Source organism: Mycetomoellerius zeteki, unplaced genomic scaffold, assembly GCF_001594055.1.
Source record: "Mycetomoellerius zeteki isolate Tzet28-1 unplaced genomic scaffold, Tzet1.0 scaffold62, whole genome shotgun sequence".
Lineage (NCBI taxonomy): Eukaryota > Metazoa > Arthropoda > Insecta > Hymenoptera > Formicidae > Mycetomoellerius > Mycetomoellerius zeteki.
In genome coordinates this window covers 3,188,904-3,208,474 of record NW_017257632.1, presented here as the reverse complement: position 1 = coordinate 3,208,474, position 19,571 = coordinate 3,188,904, and the positions used below count along the sequence as shown (strand labels likewise).

Genomic DNA, 19,571 nt, shown 5'->3' with positions numbered 1-19,571 from the left:
CATTTATAAACCTACAAACTTGGAAAAAATTTCTAAGGGATGTAACTTACAACGTGTATTTTACTCTCCGTTTGTTTTTCGCTCTTTGTATATTGCGTGCGTATCGTGTCCTGACTCGACGATCGAATGTTCGCTTGTAAAGGAAAAATCAATGTAGGGGAAGGAGGAGAGAACAGCACGCAGTAGTTAGCGCATTGGAGGATTTAATTATCGCTATTGAACAGTATATACATATACATATATACATACCTATGTATGTGTATATATGTATATATATATAAAAATTGCTATTATTCTATTATACATATACACGATATATATTTGCGTTGACCAGTGAGGAATCGTAAAGAAATAAGCATATAATTATAAATATAAATATCGTAGCGTTTAGTTTTACATATTATACCCGTCACACGTGTAGAAGTCGCATTCCAACGTCTAAGTTTTTAATGAAACAAATAAATTACTTTGGGCAAAACGGGCACTCTCGTCACTCGTCGGTCCCCGTCAGTCCCTGTGTTCCCGGCAGGTCCACTTGTAATCATTCGTATCTTACATTCTCGCGCTTGCAATTCTTCCAGGAGATGTCATTGGGGAATGGTCTTTCCCCACGAGGGCAGAACCACATGGAAGGAGAGAAAAAAATAGATAGCTTTTATTATTCGCGAATGCATTAAATGGTAGGAATAATCGTGGATCTGGGAGTCGATTGTGTTTCTTGAAACGACGTGAAAATTACAAAAGTGAGCATATTCACTAGTTATTGACCAATTAAATTTTGAATATTTTAGTGAATTTGCTCGCTTTTGTAATTTTCACCTCATTTCGAGATACATAATCGACCCCCTGTTTCTAAAATTCTAGAGAACCAGAGGAACGTTGGAAACTACCTCGAAGGCAGCTCTTTGTAAGTAAGCCATGATAAATTTCTCGTTAATTGCGAGATCCTGAGAGATACTTGTTCTGCAATGATAAAAATACGAAGCAATGTGAAAAGTCTGTTCCGCACTGATCTGCGTTAAAAATTTCTCGCTTTTCACCAAACTTCAAATATATTATATATATCTATTTCATTTTAAGTACGAGTGTATCACTCGCTCCATTTACTTTCACTTGCTCCTCTTTTGTTAAATCAGCAAGAAATAATTTATATGAAAGATGTCTGTGTTTGTATCTATATTTATTACGTAATAAGTATATCTAGTATAAATAAAATGGAATGTATATATATATGTAAATAACATACATACATATAACAATTTAAAAATATTAGAATCTACATAAATGACAATCATATATGTTTATAAATAATGAAATTTTCATGCGCGACTTGGTGTAGAAAATTGGCGAATCCAAGACAGAATAGGGGATTTACGAGTTGAAGGAACATGTAGGGGATTCTTGGTGAATGGGGTGTCGACTGTCGACACCGCTATGCTGCGCTAATGCGTCCCGTCGCCCGAGCCGCCCGTGCGCGATGTACTCTGCGCCTGGCCAGACCGGCCAGACCAGATACAGCTCATACTCATACAGCAGCACAGTGAGCACAGCCCAATACAGGCAGACTAAGCCAGACACCACGGCGCGCTCGTCCGATTCGCATGCACACTCGTCGGTACTCGTGTTTTCGTGTACTCGTGTACGTACATACGCTGACGATCTTGCATTGATATCAGCTAATGCCACTTGTCGTAAGCATCGCTGCTCAATAGACTCGTACCGCGGAATGCAGTAGCTGCGACAACGGTCACCAGTGACTTGTTGTAAAGTACGATAGTGCGACGGAATAACAACACGTCGCTCGCTATCACGAACGGACTCGTTGCAAGGTTAGGCCGTTTACAAGATTTGCGCGGCGGAGGCGGCGAAGCACGACGCGGAATCGGAATCCGCTTTCGAGGGGTAAACGCGCGACACTGATCGCTTTGAAAGCGATATGGACGGCAAGGTCGACGACGAGAATCAGCGTGGCGTCAACGACGGCGACTGGGTCTGCCCTGACTCCCAGTACGTAGTTAACGTAGTGCCGCTGATGCGAATGACGCGAATGACGAATGACGATTCGTACCCTCGATCACGCCTCTCTCCCTTCTCCCCTGCAACTACGTTTCCATTTCTCTAAATCAAGATTCGCGTATGACGCGTACGTTAAAATTGAATAATAATCTATTAATGATTTTCCCCTCTCATCTTTTCAGATGTGCCAATATAAATTTTGCCAGGCGTAACTCCTGCAATCGCTGTGGGAAAGGTACGCAGCTGTGTACAGTTGAAATATTAACGTTGCTCCGATGCAAGCTGTTTTGCAATGTTGTGTAGTGACTGGTTTATATTAAACATAGATAATAATGATAATATGCCAGTTGCATATTAGATAAATAAAAGTATAAATAAAGTAGCATTCCGAGCTACTGTATAATCTACTATGTAAAATATGTGTATATTAGATATTTTATTTATATCAATATATATATATATATATAATTTTCTGATGCAGATAGAGGAGAATGTCCGAAAAAGAAAAAATTAGGTCAGGAAATTGGAAAAGCAGCCGCGGAAAAAAGTAGAGGCCTATTTAGGTAATGTTTAAAGTTACTTTTAGTAATTTACATAATTAGTAATAAATAAAATATCAAGAATCAATAAAATACAAGAAATCAGTTACTTGTATGCAAATTATGCATGAGTACATTATGCAGTTAATAGATATATAAATAACTTATGAAAAATAGGATGAAAATTAAGGACTATCTATGATAATTTCAAATAAAGTTAATATTTTTGTCTATACTTATTTATTAGATAACGATGTATGATGAATTTAGAATAAATATCAACATTCTGGATATTAAATATGTATTTAAAAAAACAATGTAATAAGAGTATAGAATGTTCATTTACATTTTATTGTGTTTCTGCAATATCGTCTCTTTAAGCTTTTAAATTATGTACACATACACATATATATATATATATATATATGCAAAGTATAAAAAATTGCAGCGCGGACGACTGGCAATGTAGCAAATGCGGTAACGTAAACTGGGCTCGCCGGCAACAGTGTAACATGTGCAACGCCCCGAAATTCGGTGAGATAGAGGAACGTACAGGATACGGAGGTGGGTATAACGATCGAGGAGTCGTCGAGTACAAGGAGAGGCGAGACGAGGACGACGAGTATGATGAGTTCGGACGGCGTAAAAAAAAGCGAAAATTAGAGAAGAATTCCGACGACGACTCCAAGGATTCAAAGTACAGTAGCCCGCGTAGTAAATCTAGAGACAAGGAAGAGAGGAATGAAGACAAGGAGGAGCAAGAAGAAAACGTAAAGTCGTTTTTTATTGTCGCTAAAAGCGTGACTTAAAAAGTGTGACAGAATATGATAAGTCACGCTCTTCAATATAACATTAATTAAAATACGTTGCATGTAATTGGTATCTCATAATTCACAGGAGGAAGAGGACGACGAGGAGGAAGAGGAAGAGGAGGAAGATGGTGATTTATCTAAATATGACCTTAGTGAATGGGATGACTTTGCACCAGCAAAAAAAAGGTAATTATACATATAATTATGTCATTATCCATTTTTTTAAACGTTATTGCGAATTTTTACCTTTCAGTACAAACGGAAGTACTGTATCTTCGGAAGCACAACGGTCAAGGTAAATTAATAGCGGTAATGCAATGCAAAATATATCCGTTATTCAATCAACATAACAATGCTTTCTTATATTAAATTAACGACATTTGTATCAAAAACGTTTATTATAAGGCATAAAACTTATTTACAGAAACGGAGATGATCGGCGCGATTCAGGCACATCCAACCAATGAAAGGCTGTACAGAAGGACAGGTTTGACTTGGGTTTCGGGTATAAAATTGATTATGATGATCAGAGTTGCAGACAGCATACAGTGCGATGAATTTTGCTAAAATAATGTATAGTCCCAGATCCTTAAGACTTAAAAGTATAACCTGCTTTTATTGCGATTATATCTCAGTATATCGCGTAAAGACATCGAGTAGAAAGATTAGCGTTGATTTAGTAAAGAAAGAAGCGCAAACGTTCCTCTCATTCAACATATGAATTTTTACAGGTGAACCAGGAGATGAAAGAACGCAACCAGTGCTCGGCAACTAAGAAATGTACACAACGCAAGTTTTAGTAATTTAGTATGCACCTTTGGATATAAAGTGGCCGATAATGTGTGACTTATTACAAAGGGAAATCGACTAACAATAAGCTTTACATTTATAATTGAGCTCATAGCTTCGTTGATCCTAAGGAAGCGAAATGTAGGTCTCCTATTTGCGCGGGTATATCGTTGTTCTAACGATTGCAGAGTTTATGAAAAACTACTTCTGCGCAAGTAGTATGTTTCGCTGACGAGATACGAGATTGATAATTTCAACATGAATCTATAGAAGAAATTATACACAGCTCGTTTTACAAGCTAAATATGACGTTGTAGAAAAAGATCTTACTCCTATTGTAATAGATGGTGTCAACGCTCTGCGCAAGCCCCGTCGTCGCAGTGTTTTAAGATTCCTATTACTTTATCACAAACGTAACTATATCGATGTAGCCGTGTCACTGCTTCACATTGCTCAAATTGCCTGAAGGAACCTAACTTTTTCTTCTTTTTGTCCCCTTGTCTCTCTCTCTCTTTTTACATCATTTATCTATGCATAATGCTCGCATTAAGTGGACAATCGTCAAGTGTAGTATTAAAGAATCATTCCCCAAACAGATATGTATTTTGCATCTTTTGGAAGAGACCAAAAGGAAAGGATACGTTCTCTTGCTTTGACTATCACAGATTTGAGTAAGTTGAGAAACAGCCTGCTCACTTTGAAAATGTAGCGCTTTTTAAATTAGTCGTGTCCCGCGTCGTTGCAGATATGGACTTGTCGTGAACTCCGACGGCCGTTCTTGAATCGCAAAACGATTATCGATCAAATATCGTACTGACTTCTTGTAAATATCTTTATTTTTCATTTATAATAAAAATCATTCATCAACAACATAATTGTTCTTAGTTCAATTAATTCTTTCCTTATATTGTAAACTACAGGTAGGGGGAGGGGAGGGAAGGGAGGAAAAGTCATGATTATGCACAGAGTTGGTCATAGGGGGGGGGATCGATGAAGGAGTATTGAGGATATTGAAGGATTATGTTTGAACAGGTATATATATATATATAATATATATAATATGTATAATATGTATATGGTATATATGTACAATAATAAATTTGAGCTTGTTTGACTGTGTTTAAGTATTTTAGTGATAAAGGAAGGATGAATTACGGCACCGACGTACCAAAATCCTCTTGCTCATTATACCATGCCCTTTTGTATACGATTACTTTATCCCGAGTAACCAGTATGAACAAAGAGCAAAAAAAAAAAGATTTCACTTGTTTTCTTCCTCTCTTATTTTTTTTACACTCGAGCGGTAGTAACGTATTTCTTAATCTAGCAATGTGCTTCTCTCGATCTGAAGTAACGACTCTTACAAAAAAAAGAAAAAACCAGATTGTACATCAGTATTTACACGAACGCGAGGGAGAATATTCATCCGTCTTCATTAACATTTACGATTTACAAATAGTTCCGGAAGATTTCGGTTCGAAACGACACTTCCAAGACACCAAGATAACAGATTTGGAAACACGACGTATGCCGTGGTCCAGAAATTAAAAAGAAAAAAATAAAAAATCTCGCTTAACAAATACGTAAACGTTATACACAAATCAATAGTCAACTAAAATTTTCGTCGCACGTCAGTCGTAAGGATTATCTCTGAAGATGTGATGCTCAGCGATGTTCACTAATATTCATTCTTACTCCTTTCTGTCCTTCGTAACAATCGTAACATCGCTAGCACAGTTTACACTTCCAGAACTATATCTCGCGTGATTAATAGAAACATCCCTGATAGACGAAAGAGATAAAGATAGATGGATAGATAGAAAGAGAGCAAAAGAGATACTGAGAAAGAGAGAAAAAGAGGGATGAAAGGCCACCATAAAAATCGTCCTTGTTCCCGTCATTCTCGTTCTCGTCATCGTTATCATTACGATATGGATCAATACCGGGCAGCGTTCACTTCGGCATGAAAAATTGTTGATGCGAGTGCGAGTTCGGCGGTGGATGCAAATTAGGATGCGGCGGCCCGCTGCCTCTGGTACCAGTGGCGTAAAGCTGTTGTTGGAAGTTGTGAAACTGTTGAGCATAATTTGGGTCAGACATGCTGGGTCCGCTTCCGACGAATGGACCAGTTTTGAAATTGCTGGTTGCGCCGCCCATGCTCGGCGGTAGAGGCTGAGTAGCATCGGGCGGTGGCCCCAATCCCATCGGACTGGCCTTATTGCCGGATACGCCGTACATGCCTGGATTCGGCTGGTTCGACAGATTTTGCGATACCATATCGGGTGGGAAGACTTTGTCGGAATCCATAGAGCCGCCTGGGAAGACGCCGCCACCTACCATATGCTGCATCCGCATCAAGTTCGGTTGCGGTCGCATGTTGGCGACCGGTCTCATTGACGGGTGCATGGTGCCGGAGGTGTTCATGGACTGACCATCCATTCTGGGCGAGGCACCCATACCAGGGATCCCGGCGGCATTCATATTGGACGGCATACCGCTATGCGGACCCCCCATGTTGTTCGGCATACAACCGTTCGGGAAGTACTGAAGGTTTACAGAGGGCGTCCCTCCCATTTTTGACTCTAGATTGGACAGCGGATTGGTAAATCGCGGAAGGAAATCCAGACTGGGTGGACCCCGAGGTGCATGACCGACGTTTGGCCTGGCCGGCAAGTATTGTATGGTATTGGGTGCATTCGGCTTTACTTGAACATTTGCACCGTTGTAGGGACTGGGCCCTGCGACTCCGTGACCGGTTATTAATCTTGGCGGTGGCGCGTGTCCAGGGTCACCGCCAGGATAAGCAGCGCCGGCTGCACCGACACCAGAGTGGCCTCCCATCATCCCATGACCACCCATTATAGCAGGATGCCCCAATACTTTGCTGGGAACCCCACCGGGGCTGCCCGTATGCGAAGTAGTAGGGCTGTAGCTCGTTGGAGGACCTGCAAGGCCCATGCACATACCGCCGACCTCATTGCCGGGTTCACTGGCTGCACCCATATGACAGCTCCCATTCATTTCGCCACCCATCTGCATCATGTGCATGCCGGCATGTGGATTGCCAAACGGCATCATGCCAACAGCGTTACCGGAATGCATGGGCTCGTTGCCCAGCGAATTGCTAGCCGCCGTATTCGTCAACTGCTGGCTCATCTGCGCCAGGGACGTTATCGGATCAAAATTCGTACCCATGGGGTTCAAGCCACCAAGTCGACCGCCGATGTTGTTAGGATTGAGAGGCACGTTGTCAGATGGTTGACTCACGTTTATGGACGGCCTGCCACAGGGGAAAGAAGCACCAGCGGGACCGCCGCTCAACGATGGCACTACCGTCGTACTGCCAGAATTGTTTGGATTTACCACCGTAGGCTGTTGTTGTGGAGGCTGTTGCTGTTGTTGCTGTGATTGCTGTTGCGACTGCGTTTGCTGTTGCTGCTGCTGAACATCTTTTACGGACGGTGGAGATGTATCGGGTTTCATAGTAGGCGATGCCGGTACTGTTCGCGGTGGACCCATACTGTCGGGCATGCTGGTGTTGTGCGGCGTCGGACTACTTTGCGCGCTTGCGCTGGATTTGTTGCACGGTTTCGCAGGATCCGCTGGAGTATGCGGCGCGACGCTACCCGGCGTATGCGGTGTGTGTGGTGTGTGAGGACTGTGCAAGGAACCCGTGAAGCCTCGATTCATGCTGTCCATTTGTACAGGACTCGCGCCCTCCGATCTAGTAGGAAATTGACTGTTACTATCTAGACTTCCTGACAAGATTCTGTTGGGCATCTCCGAAGAACTGCCGGTATTCCTATTGTCAGCAGAAAAAAAAACATCCTAGTTATGCGCAAGTTTTATGTGACTACATTAACCGAGATTTTTTTCGCTCAAATGATATTACTCAAAAGTTAAAATGAGAGAATGAGGATACTTACGTAGATGAATTGCCATCTTTTAGACTTGTGTTAGGTTGTTTCTGAATAGTCAGTTCCTGCCCTTCGAACGTGCTAAGGTATTGAAGTTGATGAGGACTCGGTACTGGCATTAGATTTGCTTCTTTCACGGCCGATGCATTAACGTTTCCAGCATGTTGCTGCTTTTGTTGAGCTAAAGATTGTAGTGTTCGGCAAAACATACCGTCCACTAAATCAAAAAGAGACACAAATTTAATTTATAAATTATACAAAATTTTCATGGATTACACTTTGATCAAATCAATGAAAAATCTTTACAAAAAAGAAAGTCTTCGAGTAAACTTACCGTTTGGTTGTTGATTGGTAGGAAAATCGAGGGAAGTATCCTTTTGAGCAGTAGTACCACTAGGACTAAGAGCAGCAATATGGGAATGAGACACTGGTGTTCCTGGATTGCTGTGATTCAATCGCGTCGTTGAAACAGCTGCTGTGGCTGCCGTGGCAACCGTCGGGTTTGGAGAGTCCTGACTTGTCGGGCTTTGTCCTGGCAGGTGGCTGGTCCTCTGATTACCAAGTTGGAACTGTCTGTTGCAGTCCGCTGGTGAATTCAGAGCGGAACTTGCGCGCGGTGATGGTAGCGACAGATTGCTGGTCGGATTGTTGGGTGACGATGGATTTGGACTTTGAATTGCAATTGGTACACTGGCGGATCGAGTTGTTTGATGATACGGTGGTGGCGGGCCTTGACTTCGCGGTACTCCGACCATATTGGCACCGCGCAATGGTACTGCACCAGGATTACCGACAGTTGCCTACAATATACATAATGAGTATATGCACACATCTACATGTATGTATTTTGTTACGAAAAATATTTTCAATTCAATTTATTACAATTAAACTAATTAAACAAATACCTTGTTTTTTCCATCAAGAAATTGATGCTGCAATTTATGCCAATCCATAGATGGAGAACATTGATTCGGAACACCTACAGGAGGAACATTCGTGGGAGGACATGACACCGTCGTTCCTTGCGCCGCATCTGTTAAAGGATTGCCAGGTTCCTCCTTGTGACCGGGAAATAATATCATTTGCATTTTCCGTAAGGTCGCGAGCTGAACTTCTCTGTGCTGCCTTTGTTTCGGCGTCAAATTTTCATCTGGAACTTTGACACCTTGGAGAGATGGTTGTAAACCTCCTGGACCTGGACTGGTTGTGCCACCTAATAAATTCGGACTGTGGCCCATGGTGGCGTTATTAGCGGGTTGAGGGTTGGCTGTGTTGAAACATAGCATACATTAAATTTCGCACAAAAATGTCAATAATTGATTTAGACGAAATATTTAGTAGAAATTACCTGAATTACCAGGTGAATTCGGCACAAGGCAAGGCACGTCTATGTTTCCATCATCCAATGATGGTTCAGAATTACCGAGGGAGTTTCCACCGTTTATGTTTCGCAAGTTAGGTTGTTCGTTCCAAAATTGTGGAGCATTTGGATCTAGTGCTGGTAAATCCGGGGGTTGTTCAGTCGGGAAAGTATTATTCGCATTTCCCTGATGGCCTTTCTGTTTCATCATAGCAAGATTATTTAACCATTGAGCAGGATTTTGTCGAAATTGATTTACTTTATTTGGATGTTTCTAAAAGAATAAAAACGGTAAATATATATTAATGGCAATTAAATAAATAATAAGTAATACGTGTATAATGTATATGAAAAGATAAATTGCTAAAAGTAACATTTTGTGTGAGATATTTAATATTAAAAATGATATAAATGAAACACTGAGATAAATTATATAAATAAATAAAAAATAAGATATGAAAATAATACATATCTGTAATATTTCAACAAAGAATTATGCAAAATTTCTATAATTAAGAATTTAATTTTTATAATAAGCTGCTCATGTGCGTGTAATAGAAAATCTATAGTACTGTTAAAAGAATTTAATGCTGCGCATAATACCTCCAAATATTTTTTAGTGCCTGGCTGTGCACAATGATAAGCGATGATTGAATCGTATTCGCCTCTCAACACTGTCTCTGCGGCTTTATTCGCCAATGCCGTAGAAAATACAAAAACTTGACTCGACTGTTGCATATATTGAGTCTCCCCGCTGCTCGTACTAGTTCCCATCTGTTTTCCCACGACATTACTAACAAGTGGTTGAATGCTGTCCGCTGTAATAACATTTCCACTATAATCTACAGCAAAAAGGATAATTTAATTAATCTAATATAAGACATGTGAAAAGAAAAACAAATGCATGCTTAACGTACATATAAATAAGAACAAGAAGTAAAGAATTATAGATACGAATTAAGTTAATCTTACCAGATAGATTGTCAGTGGGATTGTTAGGGTCTCCCTCTTGCTTGACCGAATTCAGGATGGGCTGATTCCCATTAGCACTCTGATTCTCCCCAGACATCGTACCTTCGCCATTAGATGGATCCAAGCAAGGGTCTCTTGGACACTCGGAGGTATCCTCTCCAGTCGTATCGTCATTCCCACCTGTGCCTTCTTCCTTGATTTTAACAGGGTCGGCGTCAGGCTCATCCTTGACAACCGTGGTAGGAGGACAACAGCTGGGCTCATTGGGCTTCTTTTCGGTTTTCATGGCTGGAGCTTGCCGCATACGCAAACGACCGAGCGTGTCAAACCTTGCTGTTGCGGTTGAACAGCGGGAAAAGACGCATGGCCACCAGCACTAGGTCCGCGTCCTCGATACCCGTTGTCGCGTGCGCAAAGGAAGAGAGGAAGGGTAGGCGAGAGGAGAGAAAGGATAGGTTAACGTCGAGATGCACGTCGTCCGGTCGATCGTATATCACGCGCACTCACCAGACGGAACCTACGAAACCGTTCGTGGCACGAAGCATCGCCATGTGCTCACTTCCCGTAGGATAACACGATGGATCGGTAGAGACGACGGGATCGAAGTTTATCGCAGTCTATCGCGCGAGAACGTATCCACTGTGGATCGGGGATGCTGCGGAGAAGTCTCGCCACCTGGATAACTGAGAACTGATCCGGCCGGGACGGCCGATTACGTTAGGGCGAACCGGCTGGAAGGTGCGCCGGAACGCGACGATAGTCCCGTAGCACTTGTCCGCGTGGGAGAAAGTTTGTCGCAAGTGTCACCCTCGCGTACCACGGCACGCACCTTTTCGGCTGCTGTTGCTGTTGCTGCTGCTGCTGTGTGTGTCGCGCGCGGCTGCTGAGTGCTGCGACTGCGGCGGTGGCGGAGCAGCGGCGGTGCGCGGCGCGTTCACGCCGCGGGGCCACTCACGTCTCACGGACGCGGCGGGTCCGGGTATCAAACAGCGGAACGAACGCACGCTACCTGCGCGACTCGGGATGTCCTCCTTGCCGTCGTACGCGCGAGCATTGTTCTCTCGATCCCCGACTTTATTTGTCACTTCATGGTCGCTTTGATTATTTATTTCTTTTACGCACGGCTGCCAACTGCCCGTCGAAAATTTGACGGAGTCGCGAGAAACGCGCCGCCCGTACGGCAGACGGAGACGGGACGCTGGGCCGTCGTGCGGTGGAAACGAGACGCGCGTATCGTGTCCTTGTCGCGCGCCTGCGCACTCCCTCGCACGAGAGATCCACGCTCTCGCCGCACCGTCGCCCGCGCGAGAGTTACTATTTTGGTCTTTCTTTGGTTATATTTTCGCCTTCTCGTCGCCTCTTTCGATCGCGGCGGCGGCGACGGCGGCGACGCTGTCCAACGCTGCTTGATCGAATGATCGCTGTTGCCTGTTAATCGCCTCCGTCCGTCGTCGTCGTCGCGTTCGAACTTCGACGCTGCGCGATACGATGAGAAATACTAGAGAGAGACAGAGAGAAAACGCTTTTACCCCCAGATTTTATTTCGCCCTCTCAAATTCGCATTCACGAATCGAAGTTTTACTTCGCCAGATCGAGTCTGGAATCTTCTCGAATCATCTGGAATGCGTGCTGCAGGGGGGCAGGAGTCGGGCTTGCGTGGCGATGCACTCTGCATTCCCGAGATCCTGGCGATCGCGACGGATCCGTAGGTGTCGTGCAATTAGTCCCGTACTTCCGGCGGCATTTTCAAATTCTCGCCCGCAAGAAAAACTTGCCAATAACGTTTCTTTTGTTATCGTTCCGAATCAATCCATCTCGAGCCCGCGTTCGTTTATATTTCTTCCTGAATGCCGATGAATTTGTAACTTTCGATCTTAACGTGGTCGAATTTTTTTCGAATGAGAATTTTATTTTTATGCTTCGAAATGTACATAAACGTATAAGTTTAAAAAAATTCGAAAACAGTAATTCAAGCGATATTTTGTGTTTTCTTGATTTAACAAACACGGAAGTTCAATCGCGAGTTACGGTTTTACTGTGTGACGAAAGAAGCGCGTTGTTGCTTGACAATTATCGGCTGGTAGACAAATATCTCTTAAGTTTCGCTTAATTAGGTCGTTGATTTGTACAGCATATATAAATATTTTTATAATTTGTTTGGTTTGTTTTTGTAGCTTCATGAAAGGTGACGAAAAGTTCGTCGTTCGAAAGGCGATAACCTACAACGGGATAATATTTCACTGCATGGAACGGCACGGCAATTGGATAATAAAAATGTCGATATTACTGTTTTTGGCTTAATCAGAGGTTCTTGGCATCACTTCGGAATCTACGCGAGTGAATTAAACGACAAGCGTGCCGCACATTTCCGTCCGTTCGACAAGATAAATCTCGAGGGCCGTGCAAGGTGAAAACAAAAGAACGTAGACTTTCTTTTTTTCGAACGATACTTTTTACTCAGAGAAGAAAAAGACGGATTTCACGCAATTCACACTCACGCAAATTGATACGTAACGAAATATTTACATTTAATATGTACACAGTTTTCATTCTTATCGAGGCATAACCTGACTGTCGCCGAGGCTAACTTGAATTAATTTTTTTATGCGACAGCGTAGATTGATATTGTGTTGAAAGCGAAAAACTGAGTTTCTGAAGAGATGACTCAGTTGGAGTTGGATCCTCAGTTCACGCAGGGACTACGACTTTTGTATTCTACCAACAAGGACTCTGCAGAGCAGTTACGAGCTCTATTAGATGAGGCGATTAAACAAAAGTATGGACCATCCAAAATGCTCTCCAATGTGCTGCACAAGAAGGTATGATGATTTATCTCGTTCATGTAAAACAAGAACGGTTCTAAATTTATCTATTTGTTTTTCAGTACATGATGGAAGAACCAGTGTTGAGCGATCATAGTAGTAGTAGCAGTAAGAAGAGCAAGAGTTCCAGTTCGTCTAAGCACTCGAATAAATCAAGCAAGAACAGTTCTCCAGTTAATTTGCCAGCGCGTGACACCCCACCGGACATCCTGCAATCAGACGATACGCTGGCATTGGAAATTCTAGAGGATGATCTTACGTGTGTCATTTGCAAGGGAATGGACGTCGGAGCGAGAAATAGGCTCGTGGAATGTCAGGAGTGTCATTCTTTGTATCATCAAGAGTGCCATGTTCCACATATCTTAGACTCACAGATAGATAACGTTCCGAAACAAGTGTGGTACTGCTCTAACTGTTCAAAGTCTCAGGTATGTGTATTCCCCCACATTTATAATTTCTTGAGAATATTTTATATATCATTTCGTTTACTCATGAAAAATCTATTGTTATCATTAATTAATCACTATTAATGAATTTATGTTAAATTTCAAACAAGATAATTCTATTATCTTTTACTCCTTTGACATTGATGCGAATTTTTTACTGTAAGAGTCCTATTTTCTTACTGCAATTATGTTAAATTATCACAACAGACATGAGAAATTTTTTTTCCTTGCATTATACATCAAAATGATTAATTTGTGACTACATATATTTGATACGTGAAGCGTATCAAAGATCTCTTCAATTTATAAATATTATCAAATAATTGTAAATCTTGATCAATTGTTATAACATCAATTTTTAGAAACATGGGGTATATACAAATTAAATCGTGCATTTATTCATGTAAGATAAACGAATGTTTTAAATCAAACATTAATGTAAACATATGACAAAAAATGATTTATTTCAGTATGTACAAAAAAATTACATGATTTTTTTGCTTCTAATATCATTCCATATGACTGCAGTGAAAAAACTGAATTCTTATAGTAATTATAATTTTTAGGTCTCGAAAGAAAGGAGTTCACCAAAGACTGTAACAGAAAGCAAATCTAAAGAGCAGAAAAAACCTAGCTCAAGTAAGTACAGCGTAAATTTTTATTGATACATGTGTAAAGTTAATCACTAAACCACTGTTAATGTTCGTAGGTAGTGGAGCTAAGATGACACCAAATATTCATATCATCAGCGCAGATAGAAGACTGAAAGATATGATGAAGAAAGCTAAGCAGGACAAACGTAATACAAGTACTGCCACGAGTTCAAAGAATTCTTCATCCAGTTCCCCTGCATTATCCTCGGCCAAATCTTCTCAGGATAAATCAGGTTTATTATATAAAATAAAATCAGGGGTAGAATAAACTGTTTAACTTGTAAAAAAAGAATAGCAAACTAAGATCGTATATAGATAATGTAATTTGTAGAAATAATATGAAATAATTTGTAACTATTTTGTAATTAATTTTGTTAATCTGGGAAAAAGGACTACAATTTTTATTGTTACTTTTTATGAGGTACTAGATGGTTCAATGTTAAAGTAGTCGACAAGTAAAAGTTTGGATTTATCATCCTATATATGTACGACACTAAGAATTTCGATTGGAAAAATATTCTCACTCTGATACACAGCGTACAAGATCTGGAGACACGGTAGTATCTCGGCGCTAACACAAGCGCATGTGTATTTACATGGAAATATTTAAAACGAAGAAGGAAGGTTTTATTGTTACTTTTTATGAATATATTTTCGTAAGACCAGAGAAAGTAAGAGTCGCGTCCCCTTATGATAAAGACAGACCACACTAATGTGTATTTATATTGAAGTTTAATCTCGAATTACATTCAATCGATATTAATACAATTGGGCCTTTGTGTATGTCTGAATTTCTTACTGCCTATATAAATACAATTCCATATTATACAATTTATTAATAAATGTACAAACGTGCCATGTAAATTTGTTATCTTTAAGCTTTCGCATTATTATTACAAAAATATTAAGTATGTAGAAAATAATGACATAATATTACTATCGCTAATAATGATTACACACGTAACATCATTCGTAATACAAGTCTGCGTTGATAGTTTTAATGTAAATATACAATAGATCATTTTTTAATATCTTTTTATTGAGATATTTATAAAAGGAAAGCGATAAAATTATATAAACTTCACATATATATCTCAAGATTGCGTATTAATTGTACTATTATATATATATATTTATATATAGAGCATATACACAATTTTTTCGTCACTGAAATCAACTCACGTACCACGTACGCTAATTTATTATTGGCGTAACGATACAACATCGACGCCAAAATTGATGTTAGTGTTAAAAATGCACAGTGGAAAACTATAACACACGCGCCAAGTAGGTTCTACTGTATACAAGATATACATGTAAACTCGTGTATCCGCGAATGCGGAGGTGATTTAGTTGCGACATACAAGAACTCCAAATTAACATAACGACTTGCGTAACGACAATTTGACGACTTTTGGACTGGATAGGATATTTTCGAAAAGTTCACGTTTTGCGTATGCATATATTTATAATAATGATATTTAAATCTTAGTGCATCAACGAGCTGTGATAATTTTGCACAGGCGCTCTTTTATGTGCCCGTCTAATTACAATAAATCTTTACAAAGATTCTCCAGAAGAAAATTTTGAATCTCAAAGTCCACGAAGAACCAGAGGGACAGTTGTGTACCTTGAAACGAGGTGAAAATTACAAAAGCGAATAAATTTACTAGGTGTTGACCAATGAAATTATAAATCTTATTGTTAGTAAATTCGCTCACTTTTGTAATATTCACTTTGTTTCAAGATACACATTCGACTTACAGAAGATCGACCATCTTCTTCACATATCCCTCCGTGGATATTTGGATGAATGGTTGTAACGACTCAAATTACAGGACACGCTCCATCGTGTCCTAATCGTAAGGCTGATAGCAAATCTGTACAGCTGAGACTGCGGGTGGGCAAAAATAACGAAGAGATAACGAGATACCAGTCGTTTATAATACCAATATATTTCTTGCGATTTTCGTTTTAAATGCAATTAGTCATTTGTCCCTACGTCCCATCGAGAATTTGGCAAGAATCATTTCGTTCTCTCGAGTGTCACTTAAAATCTACTCGTGCGCGAGATGAGGGGGGGAAGGATGGGTTGAAGTACTAAAGAGAGAGAAAAAGAAAAAAAGGATTATTCGTGGGGGTTGAAATTGCACACATACAATATACACGCACACATGAATACAATATACACGCGCATACAAGCGTAAGAGCATTGTTGCGCTTAACTCGATGAACAGAGGACAGACACTTCTCCGTAGGTCTTTTAATGGCAATCAAAGTTGGTCAATGTAACAAGACGATCAACGTCCCTTTTTTGCAATCTTAAACAATTCGCTCCTAAAAAGACGTACATTTTTCTAGGACGCTAATTTAGAACAAAACAAAAAAATAGTTGTTCAATATCGGTCAATTATTACTTAACTATGTGTGCTTTCCAGCAAGAAACAGGATGCAGTCCACTTGGCGTTACAAATGTTTCGAAGCATTTGATTGATCGATCGAAAGAATTTTACTAATTAGCCAATTAAAAAATGTTTTGAAGCATTTGCAGTATCAAGTGGATATAGATAACACGGTGGAAGCTACGTTTAGCAGATAAAACGGCTTTGTAACTGTTATAAAATTCTGTAATATGATTGGCCGCGACAGAATGTTTATGCTTTTCAGCAAGAAACAAAGTGGGAGTTTTCTGTTTAATGACACAAGTTGACACAAATATTATTCTATCTTTCTTGATATTCAGAGAGTAACAAAGATAGAAAAACGCTTAAACCGATTGAATCAATAAATGAAAACTCCCACAAAGTAAAAAGCACCTATTATAAACTGTGACACTGATTATTTCGTCTTCGTTTAACATTGGCAAATAAAGATGATCTTGCTGGAAACTTCCAACAGTTGCAATATAAACAAATTCTGCTGAACGCGACTATTGGTCTTGCCCTTAGTTCTTCACTGGATCTAAATGTATAAACCAATCATATTAAAGAGTTACAACAGCTAAAAAACTGCTTTCTTTGCTAAATGCAGCCAGTGTAATACAATGAATTATTACATTCTTATTGTTTGCTAATGTTAAAGTTGAAATGATCACTGTGTTACATTGTGTTTCTTGCTGGAAAAGAAATCCACATATTACCAGCAATGAAAAGAAATTAACTGAAATAACGCGCTATTTCAACTGGGGATTTCCCGGAGCATGTAAAAGAGAAATGTCCTTAACAGGAAAAATTATCGGGATCATCCCTTTCATCCTCTCTCTTTCTCTCTTTCTCTCTCTCGTCGAAGCTTAACAAAGAGTAATCTTAACTCGACACACGATGTGTTCAGATTTATCTATATATATACTACGAAGCATGACACACTAATTTCGCCCCATCGGACGCCACGAATCGCCTCTTCTCAGTCCGTTACGTTATTAATTATAAACGTTGAATGCAGAATTGACAAGCTTTTCAGATGGATGGAGTCGACTTCCGATCGTACGGCCTGCTGGGAAGCTCTGCCGCGTGCTTTCCTGGTATTTATTTTAAGACGCTCACACGGTCCTCCACCTTTATAGCCGGCGTTTTAATAAAATATTCAGCGGACATCGCGTATAGAGATAGCGTCAATATTTTACCGTTCGCTTTCCTCCGACACATATATACACACAAACACATATATTTGCCCTTTTGCTTACTCCCGTTTATTTTTATACCACAACGCTCGTAACACAACACACGAGGTGGAAATTAAGAAGTGGTATCTTGACGCGAGAAACGGATAGATAAATGCTGTCGACTTTTTTTCTTTCTTATCCCAACAGAGCGCGGCAGAGCTGCAAGCACCTGTACGTTCGCAAAGTAATAGGGTGACGTTATATGGATTCTATCGCGCTCGAACGTTGTGCCTGACATATACCTTATATATGCTGCACGAGAGTATTCTCAAACTGAATTTTACGGAAATAAAAACGTCCCGCGCCTGTCGGGAGGCCAACTGGCACCCGATAATAGCGACGAGACGTATACGTGGATGTCTGTTTGTGTATGTGTGTGTACATATATTTACATGTACCCATACACGAATACATGCGCACGAGCGTGTCTCCATGTACGTCAATCTGTACGACGCAATATATTCGAAAAGACGCAAAGAGGAACGCCCGTATTAACGCTGCATATTTAACGCTAAACGCGCCTACCGTTATGAGCGCATTTAACGACGAACGTGCCATTAGAATAGCGAGAGACACATTCGAACACTCGCACACAATTCCATTGCACGACGATCGTCCCTTAGAAATTGATTACTAATACTGGCCAATTAATCACTTAATTTAAGTGCTCTCTAAAACTTTTAGAGTATATCTCACTCTAAAGACTGAAATCTGATGGGCTTTTTACAGTAAGTCCCATTAGTCCCCCACTCATATCATACTAGTGACAAGTTAGAATTATAAATTATAAATATTTAGGAAATTTATATCCAGAATAAATCATTATAGACCGTTATGTAACAATATTTCGGTCAATCGGAATAATGATAGTTTTCAGGGCAAATAATAATACACTATGTGATTAGTCAGTCATAACGTAATCTAAGTTTTAAACAATAAATTATAACTACGGGCAAATGAGAGTAAATAACTGCGCGGTAATCAAGGCATCTAACAATAAGTTTCAAATCGTAAAAAATAGAATTTGGCCATTTCCACGCAGTCACTGATTACTGACTTATTGTTGCTTGATAATACATTATTGACTCGCTTACAACTCGTCCCCGACTTCTAATTTATTACTAACGGCTTATTATAGAAAGTCCATCACTCTTAAAGATTGAAAATTGACCCACTTTTCTCGAAGACAAATTTAATTTTCATTCCTCAGAGTGAGATTCCACTCAAAGAATTAGAGAACATTAAAAATATCGTTATTTCGATACACGAAATAAGTGATTAATTGGCCAGTACTAGTATTAAATTTTTATAAGGGATTTCTCCTTCGGTTTTTCCCAAGACAACGGGGAAAAATCTCGCCTCTGTGGACAATTTGACAGGACGACTCGAGCCTCTCGCTCTTTAAATGCGAAACATGGCAGTGACAATAAACAAAATCAGAAGGCTGTGTATACATTAATAACAATTTACGAAGGACGTTTGTCACGTGTAGGACTCGGTATATAGCGACGGCAATTCTATCGTTGTATTTTCTCCGAAACAACGTTAACGGCAGTGTTTGTGTCAATCGGATCATCCGCGACA

The 19,571-nt window shown here is 40.2% G+C and overlaps 3 protein-coding genes across 15 annotated transcripts; 2 read left to right on the top strand and 1 right to left on the bottom strand.

Annotated features, from left to right (window-relative positions):
- Positions 1-1,348: 1,348 nt before the first annotated feature.
- Positions 1,349-5,528, top strand: LOC108728597 (zinc finger Ran-binding domain-containing protein 2). Of its 6 annotated transcripts, XR_001936895.1 has the most exons (9): positions 1,352-2,007; positions 2,199-2,251; positions 2,498-2,579; positions 3,004-3,325; positions 3,453-3,553; positions 3,621-3,662; positions 3,792-3,854; positions 4,099-4,827; positions 4,902-5,528. XR_001936895.1 is itself a non-coding variant. In XM_018457236.1 (8 exons), the coding sequence occupies exons 1-7, from the start codon at positions 1,937-1,939 to the stop codon at positions 3,832-3,834; spliced, it is 696 nt and encodes a 231-aa protein (XP_018312738.1). In that variant the 5' UTR covers positions 1,351-1,936; the 3' UTR covers positions 3,835-3,854; positions 4,099-5,528. The 6 variants fall into 6 exon arrangements, 5 of the variants coding, with proteins under 5 accessions (XP_018312740.1, XP_018312739.1, XP_018312738.1 ...); XM_018457236.1 differs by having other exon boundaries at positions 1,351-2,007; positions 3,471-3,553; positions 4,099-5,528; XM_018457234.1 differs by having other exon boundaries at positions 4,099-5,528.
- On the bottom strand, positions 3,964-11,578 carry lgs (BCL9 domain-containing protein legless). Of its 3 annotated transcripts, none has more exons than XM_018457224.1 (7): positions 10,406-11,578; positions 10,037-10,275; positions 9,422-9,707; positions 8,979-9,340; positions 8,408-8,873; positions 8,083-8,290; positions 3,964-7,958 (listed from the first exon to the last, which is right to left on the bottom strand). In XM_018457224.1, the coding sequence occupies exons 1-7, from the start codon at positions 10,707-10,709 to the stop codon at positions 6,110-6,112; spliced, it is 3,714 nt and encodes a 1,237-aa protein (XP_018312726.1). In that variant the 5' UTR covers positions 10,710-11,578; the 3' UTR covers positions 3,964-6,109. The 3 variants fall into 3 exon arrangements, with proteins under 3 accessions (XP_018312726.1, XP_018312729.1, XP_018312728.1); XM_018457227.1 differs by having other exon boundaries at positions 9,422-9,632; XM_018457226.1 differs by having other exon boundaries at positions 10,037-10,251.
- A 513-nt stretch (positions 11,579-12,091) lies between these two features.
- LOC108728596 (integrator complex subunit 12) lies at positions 12,092-14,646 on the top strand. Of its 6 annotated transcripts, none has more exons than XM_018457229.1 (6): positions 12,092-12,110; positions 12,580-12,828; positions 13,024-13,224; positions 13,290-13,655; positions 14,240-14,312; positions 14,383-14,646. In XM_018457229.1, the coding sequence occupies exons 3-6, from the start codon at positions 13,066-13,068 to the stop codon at positions 14,592-14,594; spliced, it is 810 nt and encodes a 269-aa protein (XP_018312731.1). In that variant the 5' UTR covers positions 12,092-12,110; positions 12,580-12,828; positions 13,024-13,065; the 3' UTR covers positions 14,595-14,646. The 6 variants fall into 6 exon arrangements, with proteins under 6 accessions (XP_018312731.1, XP_018312732.1, XP_018312733.1 ...); XM_018457230.1 differs by lacking the exon at positions 12,092-12,110 and adding an exon at positions 12,415-12,485; XM_018457231.1 differs by lacking the exon at positions 12,092-12,110 and having other exon boundaries at positions 12,418-12,812.
- The last annotated feature ends 4,925 nt before the right edge of the window (positions 14,647-19,571 follow it).

Excerpts from the sequence above, each read along its gene's own strand:
- LOC108728597 (XM_018457234.1), top strand. The coding sequence starts at position 1,937 with ATGGACGGCAAGGTCGACGACGAGAATCAGCGTGGCGTCAACGACGGC. Across the intron at positions 2,252-2,497 it reads CTGCAATCGCTGTGGGAAAG|ATAGAGGAGAATGTCCGAAA; the intron begins GTACGCAGCTGT and ends TTTCTGATGCAG. Across the intron at positions 3,663-3,791 it reads TCGGAAGCACAACGGTCAAG|AAACGGAGATGATCGGCGCG; the intron begins GTAAATTAATAG and ends ACTTATTTACAG.
- lgs (XM_018457224.1), bottom strand. The coding sequence starts at position 10,709 with ATGCGGCAAGCTCCAGCCATGAAAACCGAAAAGAAGCCCAATGAGCCC. Across the intron at positions 9,708-10,036 it reads GCACTAAAAAATATTTGGAG|AAACATCCAAATAAAGTAAA; the intron begins GTATTATGCGCA and ends TTATTCTTTTAG. Across the intron at positions 8,874-8,978 it reads TTCTTGATGGAAAAAACAAG|GCAACTGTCGGTAATCCTGG; the intron begins GTATTTGTTTAA and ends TGTATATTGTAG.
- LOC108728596 (XM_018457229.1), top strand. The coding sequence starts at position 13,066 with ATGACTCAGTTGGAGTTGGATCCTCAGTTCACGCAGGGACTACGACTT. Across the intron at positions 13,225-13,289 it reads CCAATGTGCTGCACAAGAAG|TACATGATGGAAGAACCAGT; the intron begins GTATGATGATTT and ends TTTGTTTTTCAG. Across the intron at positions 14,313-14,382 it reads GCAGAAAAAACCTAGCTCAA|GTAGTGGAGCTAAGATGACA; the intron begins GTAAGTACAGCG and ends TAATGTTCGTAG.